This window comes from Tachyglossus aculeatus, chromosome 5 (assembly GCF_015852505.1).
Source record: "Tachyglossus aculeatus isolate mTacAcu1 chromosome 5, mTacAcu1.pri, whole genome shotgun sequence".
Lineage (NCBI taxonomy): Eukaryota > Metazoa > Chordata > Mammalia > Monotremata > Tachyglossidae > Tachyglossus > Tachyglossus aculeatus.
In genome coordinates, this window is record NC_052070.1 from 72,713,652 (window position 1) to 72,729,181 (window position 15,530).

At 47.7% G+C, this 15,530-nt stretch overlaps 1 protein-coding gene across 3 annotated transcripts in view; it reads left to right on the forward strand.

The window, feature by feature from the left end:
* BBS4 (Bardet-Biedl syndrome 4) overlaps nt 1-15,267 on the forward strand; it is a 60,590-nt gene extending 45,323 nt beyond the window's left edge. For all 3 annotated transcript variants that reach the window (XM_038746399.1, XM_038746401.1, XM_038746400.1), the window contains 9 exons: nt 1,010-1,137; nt 3,231-3,285; nt 4,530-4,598; nt 8,285-8,437; nt 8,572-8,743; nt 9,681-9,750; nt 10,763-10,904; nt 13,135-13,345; nt 14,248-15,267. In XM_038746399.1, the coding sequence (XP_038602327.1) occupies nt 1,010-1,137; nt 3,231-3,285; nt 4,530-4,598; nt 8,285-8,437; nt 8,572-8,743; nt 9,681-9,750; nt 10,763-10,904; nt 13,135-13,345; nt 14,248-14,399 (1,152 nt within the window). In that variant the 3' untranslated portion in view covers nt 14,400-15,267. The remainder of the gene's footprint in view (nt 1-1,009; nt 1,138-3,230; nt 3,286-4,529; nt 4,599-8,284; nt 8,438-8,571; nt 8,744-9,680; nt 9,751-10,762; nt 10,905-13,134; nt 13,346-14,247) is intronic.
* Nucleotides 15,268-15,530: the final 263 nt, after the last annotated feature.

Genomic DNA, 15,530 nt, shown 5'->3' on the forward strand with positions numbered 1-15,530 from the left:
TTTTATAGATCAGAAGTTTTCTGTTTGGAGGGATTGCTTAGCTGTGCAATTTCTTTACCTAAACCACTCAAGTTATTACGCCTATGCCATTTCTCCCCAAGAGACTCACAGTTATGTCAACCGTAAGGGGAAGTGTGCTTTCCTTCTGTTTGGAACCGTGAAGTAAGAGTGTTCAGATTGCTTTGGGCTGTTAAATAGCAGTGTGATGCTGGGAACTCATTTTAGGCCCAGCTCTTCGAATATCTGGACCTCGTGCCAGGTTCCTGGGCAGTCTCCCCAGCTCCCCAGTGATTCGCTGTCGATTCTGGGTTTGCTGGTTTTTTCAGGCACCGGTATAGAATGACCTGTGTATTTGAGTCATTTTGGTAAAACCAAAATCATTTTATATGTTACATCTAAAAGCTGCTCCTATTAGAATCAAATTTTGGCTTTGATAGTAGGCAGATCAAAAAGAGTCGGGCCAGGGTGAACCAGAGAGGAGTTGAGAGATCAAGGACTGGGGTCAGGGGAAAGGAGAACGATCTGAGTGAGTGGAGGACAGTCCAGAGGAGGGGCAGGGGTCATCCTGAGGAGCGAGCTGCCGACTGTGTCCATACTCCCCTCCCCTGGCTTCAGGTTCAGTTCCCTTCAGCCTCGTCGACCCCAGGCAGGAGGAATGTGATTAAAGATCATGTGTAGTATCCATCCCTTTCCTGCCCTTCCCTAGGCAGCTGAACTGTGTGGCCCTTCTTCAAGGAAGAGGAATCGGCCGGCCGATCGGTTCCGACCTCTGGTTCCCCAAGGGCCTCCGGTAAACAGAATCGGCTGCGTGATCTGAGCAAAAACCTGGCAGTCCGGGGCAAAGAAGAGAATGTAGGCCACCCCTGTGCCTCTTCAGCGACACTGTCATTAGACTAGAACCGTGTCCCTTTACTTAGTTGTCCCTTACCTGAATACAAACTTGAACCCAACTGAAGCGCATCTGCCCCACCTTAGTGTGGCACTGATTTGTCTTCTGTCTGCTCGCTAGGCGCAAGACCACCTGCACAGTGCCCTCCAGCTCAGCAGGCATGATCTCACCTACGTAATGCTGGGGAAAATTCACCTGCTGGAAGGAGAAATGGAGAAGGCTATAGAAATCTATAAGAAGGCTGTCGAGTAAGTCTCTCTCTCTCTCTCTCTATATATATATATATATGTTTAATATAATGAGGGGAAAATAGGTGAATTTTGTTTTTTAAGTTCCAAATCCAAATGAGCTTAGAATAACTTCTTATTTAATCCGATTCCTCCCAGAGCAGTGTTGGGGGTGCATTAAGTCCTGCTTCAAAGCACCCTCGGGAAAACAGTCACCTTGTTCGACCTAGAATTGCATTTCACCTGTAGGTTTGTGTGGGTTAGAGGTTGGTGGGATTCACCTCATTCCTTTTCAGTGTGCAGCCCTGGGCGTTCCTGGGGTGAGCAGGGCTAGGGTCACCATGGTCACCAGCTGCTAGCTCACGCCTCTTGACAGAGGCCCCTAATCACCCTTAGGTGATATGTTGGGTGTGTAGAACCAGAATTTCTGAGCTGTGTTGCGGGGAGCGCCAGGGGGCTGGCTGTGAACTGCCAGCGCTCCCGGGGCGTGAGAGCAAGGCCGTCCCAGAAATTCCCAGTATTGCCCGGAGCTTGGAACAGGCCTCGGCAAGCCCCTAGCAGCCCGGACCACGGTACCCTCTTTGGGACTTGGAGGTCCCAGCCTCGGTGCACCCCTAACAACCTGCTGCCCCTCTGAGACCCAGTGTTATCCCTAACTCACAGGAAGGGATAGAGTGCTTACCAAAAAGAAGCAGGTCTGTGCTTGCCATAGCTGCATCTGCATCATCGTCATCATCAGTGGTATTTATGGAGAGCTTACTATGTGCAGAGCACTGTACTAAACACTTGGGAGAGTAACAGTTCAACAGAGTTGGTAGACACGTTGCCTGTTCACAGAGAGCTTACAGCCTAGAGCCTGTGTGCTCTGCACACAGTAAGCGCTCAATAAATACGATTGATTGAGTGATAGAGGGGACAGCTACCACCTAGAGAAGAAGAGTCAGTAATAATGAATTGTAAAATTCCGCAGAGAACTAGGTTTCCCAAAACGCCTTCAGTGTGAGTGGGCCAAGGGCGGGAGCCCACTTGTCGAATTCCTGTCTGGTGAAATGGAGGGACTAATAGCGAAGGCCAGAGCCTTCTGAATCTAAAAGCCTGAGGTCTCCATGCCAGGGTACGTGGCATAAGCAAAGCAGACTCTGCCAGGGGCAGGTTTACATGAACTGTATGTGGAAATGAGTTGGGGGGGTGCTGGGCAGGGGGGTGGTCCCTGCTGTGGTGCAGGCAGGTGTTAGGCAGAGTGCTTCCTTGCTCCTTCTAGGCAACATCCCCACCCTAGTATTTCTCCCCAGGCCTTCTCTGTAAAGACTCCTTTTGTTACTCTTTCCCGGAGCTTTTCCTCAGCAGAGGCTGAAAGCCTTACAGAATCACCCTGGGGGTTCTCTCATCATTATCTGATTGCTCCTCCAGTAGCTTTGTGAAGACAAATGTTCTTGGAGGATAAGGGTAAAAAGACTTTTAACATTAGCCAATATTCAAACCCAGGGGTGGAGGAACTAATTATCTGACAACCCTGGTTTCTGAATCTCCTGTTGGCTCTCCTGTTGGCTTTGTTTTGGTTAGCTCTTCCTCGAGAGCCTTATGTTGGGGAATCCACTAGGCCACACTTAAAAAATACTCCGTCGGTTTTAAGCATGTAGTTACATCAGTCAATCAGTCGTATGTATTGAGTGCTGATTGTGCGCAGTGCGCTGTGCTAAGCATTTGGGAGGGGACAGTGTCATCAAATTGGTAAACACGTTCTGTACCCACAACAGACTTACATTGAGAGAGCGATAAGGGAAAATTGCTTCTGAACCATCTTTGAATTGGTATAATTTGTCCTTTTTGCAGCGAGCTGTCAGATATGTATAGTTTGCATTCGATATCCTAAAGTGATTTTGTCTCAAGAAATAGGATTCAGAACTCCTGGGTTCTAATCCCCACTTAGGGCATGTGATGGATTGCATTTAGATTATGTAGGGATTTAGATGGTGTCTTGCATAGGGTAACCTGAAAGAAAGTCCAGTATGTCATTAATGTAGTAGTAGTGTCTATGCTCTGAACTGTAAATTTAATTATTTTAAGGTATTTTGTATTTTTTTTCTGTAGCACATCTGGTCTTTTTGTTTCAGGTTCTCACCAGAAAATACAGAACTTCTTACAACTTTGGGGCTACTCTATTTACAGGTAAAAAAAAAAAAAAACAAATCCTACTCCCGAACTCAAAAAATGATTTTTAGAGTGCTTTAGAAGTTGTGTAAGAAACTATTGCCAGGCATTTTAATTACATTTGACACTTTCCATTAAAAACTACACCAAGCAGAATGAAACTTCTCCTTTACTTTTCATTTTCTTGTGTGCCTGCTAAAGGGAAATAATTTTCTGTATTTGAGCCAGAGCAGGGATTCTGTTTGGGAACTGCTCTAATTGTACTACTTATATAGCCAAGGAGAATAAAAGCTGAATAACTCCTGTGTACTGCCCGGAATATAGGGATATAGTTGATATTCCTATAAAAACAGCTGGGACGTTGGTGAGTTATCCTATCCAGTAAAGCAATATCCTTGGCCGGGGCTTCCGTGTGAAGTGGTCTTTCCTTTTGAGTGAAGGGACTTCACCTTCTGATCCCCCCAGTGCAGTGCAGGGCCCCTCTCAGATCAAGGGACTCGGAAATGTTGAAGTGGTGGGAAAGAGGAAAGGGATCATCTCTTTACCTCAAGTCAAAACAAGAAAAGACTGTGAGAACCTGCCCTCTTCAAAGGCAGGCATTTCCCTTGTTTCTGGGTGTGATTTGACCAGCTCCCAGGATGTCCTGGGGATCAGCTGCAGTGCGAGAGGGTCTTGAGGGGAGCAGTGAAGGCTGTCACATAGCACAATCCTTTTGTTGGGTTTGTTAAATGGGATACCGAGCCGAAGGCTTCATGCTGTTAAAAAAAAAAAAAAAACTTGACCTTCAGCTTTCTGATAGCCTCTTGAATGTGGGGCCTTCCCATTTAGTCTCTCTTTATTTTGTCTGTCTTTCAGTAAAACCGGGGAAAGGCAGAACCTTCCAGTGCTTAATAATGTGTCCTTTATTCTTGGAAGTTACCTGGTATAGGGAGATATCAGTTGAGGGAGAGGTGAGTTCTCACAATTGCTGGCCCAGTTGGGAGCCGTTTTTTTGCGAGGAGCATTAATGAGACGCCGGCACAAGAGGTTACGTTATGACGATTGAAGTTTGTGGATGGAAGAGAAGAGAGTCCTTTCTGAACATAAACTTGCTTTGGAGGGGTCAGAAAACCACGATAGCTAGGTTTTTCTACTTTGCAGAGACAAAGGAAGTGAGAATTTTGAAACAAAGGTGCCAAGAGATATATTTATAGCAGGAAAAGGATTGAGGAGGAATTATAGGTATGCTGTCTGACTTTTCTCTGGTTTGTCTTTTCCCAAAGCTTGGAGCTTACCAGAAGGCATTTGAACATCTGGGAAATGCACTGACTTATGACCCTACCAATTACAAGGTACAGAACGGGGTGAGGGGAACAAGGGACATCGGTTCTCTCAGTGCAATTCACTTTCACTACCAAGGGCCCGGCAGATCCGTTCCTGGAGGCCCTGCAGAGCACAGAAGCGAGACTGGTAGAAAAGGGTTCTGACCCCTTAAAGCATGGTTAACACATTGTTGGGATATTTTCCTCAGCCAAGTCAGTAACTTAGAAGCGATTTATATCTTTCCCCTCCATCCAAACTGCTGTCACATTATTCCAAGCACTTATCCTACCCCTCCTTGATTACTATATCAGCCTCTTTCCTGACCTCCCCACCAGAAGTCTCTCCTCACCCCAATCCATACTTCATTCTGCTGCCTGGATCATTTTTCTACAATAACTTTCAACCCACGGTCCCCCCCGGCTCCTCAAGAACCTCCAGTGGTTTCCCATCCAGCGTGGCTCAGTGACAAGAGCCCGGGCTTGGGAGTCAGAGGTCATGGGTTTGAATCCCAGCTCCGCCACATGTCTGCTGTGTGACCTTGGGCAAGTCACTTAACTTCTCTGAGCCTCAGTTACCTTATCTGTAAAATGGGGATTAAGACTGTGAGCCCCACGTGGGACAACCTGATCACCTTGTATTCCCCCCAGCACTTAGAACAGTGCTTCACACATAGTAAGCCTTTTAGACTGCGAGCCCACTGTTGGGTAGGGGCTGTCTCTATATGTTGCCAACTTGTACTTCCCAAGCGCTTAGTACAGTGCTCTGCACACAGTAAGCGCTCAATAAATACGATTGATGATGATAGTAAGCGCTTAACAAATGCCATCATTATTATCCACCTCTGCATCAAACAGAAACTCCTTACCATCAGCTTAAAAGCACTCGATCACCTTGCCCCCTCCTTCCTTACCTCGCTGCTCTCCTACTACAACCCAGTCTGCACATTTTGCTCTTCTAATGCCAACCTACTCATTGTACAGGGTTGGTAGATAAATTCTCTGCCCACCAGGAGTTTACAGTCTAGAGGGGGAGATGGACGTTAAAATGAATCGTGGATAAGTGGTGCGGTACTGAGTGGGGGTGGATGTCAAGTGTCTTAAAGAGTTCAGATACAAGTGCATAGGTGATGCAGAAGGGAGAAGGGGGTCAGGGAAAAGAAGGCTAATGGAGGAGATGTGACCTTAATAAGGCTTTGAAGGTGGAGACAGTGGTGGTCTGGCAGATACGGAGGAGGAAAGAGTTCAAGACCAGAGGACAGACATGGTTTAATGGGTCAGTGGTGAGATAGGTGAGATCGAAGTACAGTGAGTAGATTAAACTGTAAGTTCATTGTGGGCAGGGAACAGGTCTACCAACTCTGTTATATTGTATTCTCCCAAGCCTTTAGTACAGTGTTCTACACTCATTAAGCACTCAATAAATATGATTGATCGACTGATTGTTAGTGGTGAAGGAGGGAAGCGGGTGGGCTGGGTTGTAATAGGAAATCAGTGAGGCAAGATCGGAAGGGGGTGAGCTGATCGAGCGCTTTAAATAAGTGGCATTTATTGAGCACTTACCATGTTCAGAGCACTGTACTAAGTACTTGGGAGAGTACAGTCCATGTTCCCTACCCACAGTGAGCTTACAGTCTAGAAAGGAAGACAGACAATAATATAAATAAATTATGGATATGTACCTAAGTGCCGTGGGACCGAGCCCACTGTTGGTTAGGGACTGTCTCTATATGTTGCCAATTTGTACTTCAAACAGCGTGGCTCACTGGAAAGAGCACGGGCTTTGGAGTCAGAGGTCATGGGTTCGAATGCCGACTCCACCACATGTCCGCTGTGTGACCTTGGGCAAGTCACTTAACTTCTCTGAGCCTCAATTCCCTCATCTGTAAAATGGGGATTAAGACTGTGAGCCCCACATGGGACAACTTGATCACCTTGTATCCCCCCCAGCGCTTAGAACAGTGCTCTGCACATAGTAAGCGCTTAACAAATGCCATTATTATTATTAGTAGTAGTACAGTGCTCTGCACGTAGTAAGCGCTCAATAAATATGATTGATGATGATGATGATGACTGAGAGTGGGCTGCATATCGAGTGCTTTAAAGATACAGATCCAAATGCCTAGATGATGCAGAAGGGAAAGGGAGTCGGGGAGAAGAGGGCTTAATCGGAGAAGGCCTCTTGAAAGAGATGTGACTCAATTAATAAAGCTTTGAAGGTGGGAAGAGCGGTGGTCTGGCACAGATGGAGGAGAAGGGTGTTCCAGGCCAAACAAAAAGGAGAACATGGGAAAGAGGTCAGGGGTGAGAAAAATGAGATGGAAGCACAGTGAGCGGGCTGGTGCTAGAGGAGCCAAGTTTGTGGACTGCTCGCTGTGTAGGAGGAGATCGGTGTGGTATGGTAGGAGCAGGCAAGCTAATTTAATGTTTTAAAGCTGACGGTAAAGAATTTCTGCAGAGGGGGATGGGGAGAGATATACTATTTTTTTAGCAAAATGATCTTGGCGGCAGAGTGAAATATAGACTGGAGTAGGGAGAGACAGGAAGCAGAGAAGTCAGCAAGGAGGTCGATGCAAGGCAGGATAGGATAATCAATCAATCAGTCGTATTTATTGAGCGCTTACTGTGTGCAGAGCACTGTACTAAGCGCTTGGGAAGTACAAGTTGGCAACATATAGAGACAGTCCCTACCCAACAGAGGGCTCACAGTCTAAAAGGGGGAGACAGAGAACAAAACCAAACAAGCTTGGACAGTGTAGTAGTAGTTTGGGTGGAGAGAGGGTGGATTTTGGCAGTGTTGGGAAGGTAGAACCCACAGGATTGGTGACAAATTGAATATGTGGGTTGAATGAGAGAGTTTCAAGGCTTGTGAAATAGTGATATTGTTTACGGTGATGGAAAAGACTGGGAGGACTGGGTTTGGTTGGAAAGATAAGGAATTCTGTTTTGGACATGTTTAGTTTGAGGTTTTGGTGGGACATTCAGGTAGAGTTTACCTGTTGGGTAGGGACTGTCTCTATATGTTGCCAACTTGTCCTTCCCAAGCGCTTAGTACAGTGCTCTACACACAGTAAGCGCTCAATAAATACGATTGATTGATTGAAGGCAGGAGGAAATGTGAAACTAGAGAAATGGAGAGGTCAGGGCAGGAGAGGTAAATTTTGGAATCATCTGTGTAGAGGTGGTACTTACCATGAGACTGAATGAGTTCTCCTTGGAAGTGAATGTAGACTGAAAATAGACAGGGACCTAGAATTGAGCCTTAAGGGACTCCCACAGTTAAGGGGAGGAACCTAGGACTGAGTGGCCAGAGAGATGGGAGGAGACGGGAGGAGCGCTGTCAGACAGACCCCCGCTTTGGGACCGAGGTATCCCGAGAAGACGCGCTGACTGAGCTTTCAGAAGAAACAGAGTGGGAAAATGTACTTCGTCTTCCCTCCTCCCCCAAATGGGGAAAACCCAGACTTAGCATTGTTGCCTCTGTGGGTCCGCTGCATTAGGGGTGTCCTTGGAGAAACCTTCCTTGGGCAGCGCGGGCGGAGCTTTGAAGTAATGGGCTTCAGCTGTGCGCAGCCCCTGTCCTCCCCCACTAATGGACCTAGAATACATTGCAGCACAGTGCTCTGGCATTGAAATGGCTGCCAAGTTGCTAGAGCTTTTCGGAGATCGCTTTGGGGCTTGGCCTTGACTGACGGATGTTTCCTGGCCTGGATTTGCAGGCCATCCTGGCAGCGGGCAGCATGATGCAGACCCACGGAGACTTTGATGTCGCCCTCACTAAGTACAGGGTAGTAGCGAACACCGTGCCTGAAAGCCCACCCCTCTGGAACAACATCGGAATGTGCTTCTTCGGCAAGAAGAAATTCGTAGCAGTAAGTGATCCTCCCGTTGGTTTTATTTTTTTTCCCCGTTTACTTCCACAAGTGCAAATGCCTGGGCCCAGGGACGGTCTCGAGAAAGCGCCTCACCGCTCCTCCTCGTTAACTCTTCCCATTCCTCTTTGCAGGCGATCAGTTGCCTAAAGCGAGCCAACTACTTGGCTCCCTTTGACTGGAAGATTCTGTACAACTTGGGGCTTGTCCACCTGACAATGCAGCAGTATGCGTCTGCCTTCCACTTCCTCAGCGCTGCTGTCAACCTCCAGCCCAAGATGGGAGAGCTCTATATGCTCCTGGCAGGTAGAGGCTGCCAACCCAGACTGGCCGTTACTCTGGAGTCCCCACGGTTCCCCATGCCTTGGAAAATGAGGAGAGGCAGAGTACAGCTCAGAAGATAGAACAGCTTAGGGGGTCAACAGTTGGCCTAAAGGCCACTGATGCTAAAACTCTAGCTGTGTGTCTCCTGTCGCCACCCCGAGCCTCTCTGAATTTCCTAGCCTCATTCCCACTACTGATGCTGATGGGAAGGTAGAAAAGGAGATGGGCTGCAGGCTAATGGGAATTAGTCCAAGTCCGCCGGACACAGCCTTCCTGGCCGAGAGCCCCCCAAGACTGTGGTGTCTGCAAATGGCCCCTGCTGGCCTTAGCGTCAGAGCACTCCCATCCGTCACTGAGAGGGATGCCCAGCAATTTAGGGAGGAAACCTGCCTTCCCTCTTGCCTACCCCTTGGGTGGTTGCTTTGAGGTTCTCGTTTCCATCTCAGCTTGGGGCTGTAGAGCAGTTTCCAGTGCCGAGCAGAGGCAGAGGTATCCTCACCAAGGGGGCGGATGGCTTTCCTTCCCTTCGGCTGTGGGCGCCGGCTGCGTAGAAATGGCCTCGTGGTTTATTTTAGCACCCATCGTTGAGGGGAAGTCGAGTCAGTCTCAGCTCCGTTGAAATAGAGCCTTAGGACCTGCATTGGGGTGTGTATGTGTGGGGGTTGAGGGGAGCACATGGTGAAGGCTTTGTTTAGGGTAGAAATTTGGACTGGTCATGCTTAATCTAATCTAGGGCAAGGTCACTTATATTTCCTGAAAATCATCCCTAGTTCAGATTTTCCTTTCCTTGGCTTATCCATGGAGGCAAAATTCCCTGACTACTACCTTCAATACCGTCAGGTAGGAAACTTATCCACCGAAGTGGAGTGTTGGGCTTTTGCAGTTGAATTTATTCTCCCTCTTTTTTTCCTCCGCGCAGTTGCTCTGACAAACCTCGAAGATACTGAGAATGCCAAGCGATCCTACGAGCAAGCCGTGACCTTGGACCAGTAAGTTGAGACTCCTGTGAGCCCTTTCCCTCAGGATAGACAGTTGGCTCCGAAGCCACCAAGTGCACCGCAGCCCAGTGCCCACATTCAAGCCCCGAGTGATGAGTGATTGGTTTTTTCCCCCCTCACGGGGCTTGTTTTCCAAGCTTCAGATACCAGCCCAGGCAAATAAATGGCACCCCAGCCCCAATCGTCCATCTGGGCCTTCTGGATAAAGTTGGAGTCCAAACTTGTTGGGCGTGGGTGAAAAAAATCACAGCTCTTCCACTTTGGCATTTGCACACTTCAGTCCTCAGGGGGAAGGGCAGAAACAGGGAAGGACGTGGTCAAGCACGCTTGCTCTCCACGCAGAGCCGGAGAGATGCCACTGATGGCTGCCACTCGGAGCCGTAGGAAATTCAGGTGACGAAAAATCGGTAGGAAGCAAGAGCCGGCTCTAGTCTTAAGACTGAGGGAATGAGATATTTGGCTCGGATCATGGTGAGCAAGAAACAGGAGTCTTAAGTCCATTTTGCTCCCATTACAGCTCCTCTGGGTTTCAGGGAAGGGTGTGAAACTGTGGAGGAAGTGCTTAAACCATCTCTTCTTCCCTTTCTCCGTTACCCTGGGTTAGTTAGAGCACCTACTGGGTGCAGAGCATTGTAATAAGTTCTTGGGAGAGTACAGTACAACAGAGTTGGTAGAGACATCCTCCATCCACAATGAGCGTAGAGTCTAGAGGATGAAGAGAAATCTTTTTTGCTTCCATTTATATTTGCCTGAGAGCTGAGGAACTGCATTAAGAGCTGCGGGGCCCGACTTCCTATCTCTGCCTGAGGTACAGCTACCAAATAGTCATCTGCATCTGGGGGAACCCCCCCAAATTCTGGAGACTAATGGGGTTTGTTTTCTTGTCCCCCTTTCTCGAGTTGCCATACCTCCAACTTTGCCCTCTCCAGTTCCTAGCTGACAAAAAGACAACATAAACTCTTGTTACAAGCCCCCAACCATCTCTGTCTTGTTTCTGGTGCAGGTCTAATCCCCTCGTTAATCTGAATTACGCTGTCCATTTGTACAACCGGGGTGATAAGGAGGGAGCAGTCCGCCAGTTCCAGGAGATGGAGGAGAAAGTCAACGTGTTAAAGGAGAGCAGCAGCCTTGATTTCGACCCGGAGGTATTTTGTTATTTAGGCGCTGCAGGCTACAGGGAGGTGTGCGGCAAAATGGGCTGGTGTCATTAGAGCAATAGCGTGGTTAAAGGGTCATTGCTGGCTTTGTTTTGAAGCACAGAGGTGGTATTCCTCGTTCTTGCCTAAATGAGTGGGTTATAAAACCCTGAACCACACAGGAATGCCACCAGAGAGATTCTGCAGGTTTGGAAGCCCACCAGGAACCCATTGGGGAGGGCCCCCCAAAGGACTACACCGGGCATCCTCTACCCCAACGTAACAGTTGTCGTGCCTTGACATGCTCAGCGCTGCCTTTAAGACTATTTCCATTTAATTCCCATATCTTATTATCCAGGTGGGATAGAGTCTGGAACTGATGTGTACTGTTGTTAAGAGTTGTCTACATTTTGGGGGCTGTGGGGATAAAATTCTTCCTCCCTGACCTTACTTTTATTTATTTATTTTTTATGGCCCTTGCTAAAGTGGTTACTGTGTGTCAAATACTGTTCTAAGCACTGGGGTAGCTACAAGTTCATTCGGTTGGATACAGCCCCTGTCCTGCGTGGACAGGGACTAGGAGGAAGAACAGGTATTGACTCCCCGTTTTACAGCTGAAGAAACTGAGGCACAGAGAAGTTAAGTGACTTGCGTGGGGTCACATGGCAAGCAGTTGGCAGTTGGAATTAGAACGCAGGTCTTCCGATTCCCAGGCCCGTGTTCTTTCCGCTAGGCCGTGCTGCTTCTAATTGCATCTAATTGTGGTGGAGGTGTGGAGACACGTAACTGTTAAGCACAAAGAATCTCTTAGTCCCAACCCCCTCCTCATTTTGGGTAAAATGGAAAGCTGGAAGTTGAGGGTCGTCCATTTGCACATCACGCAGATATTCCAGACTGTCGGCTTTAAAGCACTCAGTCAGTCAGCTCTCTCTCCCTACTCCATCGGCTCACGTGCTTCATTCCTCTCAAGCCAGATCTACTCACGGTGCCTCATTGTCATCTCTCCAGCGTCAGCCTCTTGCTCTCACCTGAAATTCCCTCCTCTACAGATTTCTCCATCTCTGGGGCCCTTCTGAAATCCTGACTCCTCCAGGAGGCCTTTCCCGATTTGTCTGTGTTTCCCTTCCAATTCATCCCTTCCACACCACGTAAGGACTTAGGGGGTCCTCACAACCCCCTAAGGCACGTCTGTACATATCTTAATGTTTCTCTTCGCTTGTGCACAGGGATCATATCTAGTAACTGGACTTGCGGGAAGCAGCAAGGCATAGTGGAAGAGCTGCATTCTAATCCTGGCTCTGCCAGGTGTCTGTTTTGTGACCTTAGGGAAGTCACTTTACTTCTGTGCTGAAGTTTCCTCAAATGTAAAATAGGGATTCAAAACCCATTCTCGCCTCCACTTGGACTGTGAGCCCCATGAAGGAGGGACTGTGTCTGATCTTATTAGCTTGTATCTACCCCAGCGCTTGACACAATAACAAGTGCTTAACCAATACCGTACTTAAATTATCATCATCAATTGTATTTATTGAGCGCTTACTGTGTGCAGAGCACTGTACTGAGCACTTGGGAAGTACAAGTTGGCAACATATAGAGACAGTCCCTACCCAGCAGTGGGCTCACAGTCTAAATTATGCTCTGTCAATATCTAACTTATATCTAATAAACTATAAATATATAATATATAATAAATTATAATATCTAATATCTAAATCATAATAATAATCTAAATTATGCTCTGTCAATAATAATGGTATTTGTTAAGCACTTACTATGTGCAAAGCACTGTTCTAAGCGCAGGGGAGGTTACAAGGTGATCAGGTTGTCCCACAGGGGGGCTTACAGTTTTTTAATCCCCATTTTACAGCTGAGGCAACTGAGGCCCAGAGAAGTGAAGTGCCTTGCCCAAAGTCACACAGCTGACAACTGGCGGAGTCGGGATTTGAACCCATGACCTCTGACTCCAAAGCCCGGGCTCTTTCCACTAGGCCAAGCTGCTTCTCAATAATAATAATGATGGCATTTGTTAAGCGCCTACTGTGTGCAAAGCACTGTTCTAAGCGCTGGGGGGATACAAGGTGATCAGGTTGTCCCATGTGGAGCTCACAATCTCAATCCCCATTTTACAGATGAGGTAACGGAGGCACAGAGAAGTGAAGTGACTTGCCCAAAGTCACTTGCCCAAATAATAGTGATTGATGGTGTGATTAACGTGCCTGCCTCAACTTTCTTCTTCAAGATGGTGGAGATGGCCCAGAAACTGGGAGCTGCCCTGCAAGTCGGGGAGACGTTGGTGTGGACCAAACCAGGGAAGGACCCTAAATCCCGGCACCGGCCCACGGCAGCCAGCAAGTCTTCCGCCAGTCAGCAGCCGTTAGGCTCCAATCAAGCCCTAGGTCGGGCCATGTCTTCAGCAGCTGCGTATGGAAAGGCGGTGCAGCTTTCCACAGGTAAGCGGCTGTCGGGGCTGGGGAAGAGTTGGAGATGCGATTCCTCTTCAGCACCAATAAGCTCCCTCAGAGCCTCTCAGGCAGGAGGTGGCAGGCACTGTGATAGTCACTACTGGGCTCCCTGCCTCCAATCAATCAATCAGTTGTATTTATTGAGCGCTTACTGTGTGCAGAGCACTGTAAGCGCTTGGGAAGTACAAGTTGGCAACATGTAGAGACAGTCCCTACCCAACAGTGGGCTCACAGTCTAAAAGGGGGAGACAAGAGAACAAAACCAAACATACTAACAAAATAAGTACCAGTTTTCCTAGGCCAGTGCAAGACCGTTTTTTCATTCCATAAGCAAAAGCCAGTTTCATTAATTTGCACATTCAGTCGACGCAGCTGTGCTTTTCTCTTTCTGCAGCTCCCATCCACCCCAGTTTATTCAATTGTACTTATAGGGCGTTGTGTGCCAAGCACTGCACTAAGCACTAGGGAGAGTACAACAGTCACCAGACACATTCCCTGCCCACAGTGAGCTTACAGTGTCCAAAGAGGTTTCCAGCTGATCCATAAGTTTGGAGTACTTTAGAATGCTGACTCCCAGGAGGTTCGGATTTTTAAGGAGCACAAGTAGACTGTGAGCTCGTTGTGGGCGGGAATGTGTCTGTTGCTATATTGTATTCTCCCAAGTGCTTAGTATAGTGCTTTGCATGTAGTAAGTGCTCAATAAATGTGATTGAATGAATGAATCAATCAATCGTATTTATTGAGCACTTACTGTGTGCAGAGCACTGTACTAAGCGCTTGGGAAGTACAAGTTGGCAACATATAGAGACAGTCCCTACCCAACAGTGGGCTTACAGTCTAAATGAATGAATAGGGGATGTGAGAACTAAAGCTCTTTGCTTTCTTATTAGGTGCTGGTGGGACATCTCAGTTTCCAAAGCCTCCTTCCCTCCCCCTAGAGCCCGAGCCTGCGGCAGAGGTGGTTGCGGATGAGGTCCCGTCCTCCGCTGAGTCACAAGAGCAGCAAAAGGAGAAACGCAAGAGCAGGCTGGCCGCAGAGTAAAGGGCTGCATCGTGGAAGGAGTGAGGGGGTCAGAAAGGTAACTTGATACGGGAGCTTTTAACTGAGCCAAGGCTGATCTGCTCATATGGTGCCCAGGGGATTGTCCAGTCCCAATATCTTCTGGGAAGACCACTGCCTCATTCCCTGCTTCAGCTGTCTTTTCCCTTTCCTACAAGGGGCTTGGCTGGAGCGAAACTATGTTGCCCCTCTACTGAGGGCCGCATTCCCATGGGCCTCGTTCTGGGCATGGGCACTAAATTACAATGTCAGATCCCAACCTAAACTCCTAGCCAAAGTGGCCCCTCAAGAATGGACACAGCAGCCTCATTTCAATTAGTTCTTGGGAAGAGAAAACTAGGCTCTTTCCAACTAGCTAGACAAGTGTTAGGCTGGGCTGAAACTTAAAGACTTGGGTTGGCGGAGGGCTTAAAAACTCTGGTTAGAGTGCCAAGAGCCCAATTTCTAACTTAACTCTCACTTAGCCACACTGTATTGATTTAGCTCTGTTTTAATGGAAAACCAGCAACACTTGACCTACTCTGTGGGTCAGTAGGGGGAAAAAAAATCTAATTGGAAGCCCAGTTTGTAATGGCTTTTAGAGTTTAGACAGCTTCTGAAAACAGCTCTTCAAGTCCCAGCCTATGACAGATTATAAATCATTTCAAAATGGAGAAAAAATAGTAACAAGGCAAAGGGTAGCTCAGAACAGTCCAAGAGACTAGCAACAGCTCTTCCTAAATGAGAAGAAAGGCAACGTAGCCCCCAGAAGTTTGGTTAAAGGCAATCCATGGCTATTGGCCCCGCTCTTTAGGTACCTGGAGATATTTGTGTATCTTTTTCCAGAATAAAGATTATATACTGTAATTCACTTTTTTCATTTTGTAAAACAAGTATTTCTTTTGTGTACTGCCTTGTCCACTTCCAGGATCAGTGGAGGTTAAAACACGCAGTAAGCCCGAGAGAAAGATGAAGCAGCATGGGCGAGTCACTAACTTCTCTGTGCCTGTTACCTCATCTGCCAAATGGGGATTAAGACCGTGAGCCCCACGTGGGACAGGGACTGTGTCCAACCTAATTGATTTGCACTTAGAACAGTGCCTGGCACAAAGTGCTTGACAAATACCATTTTTT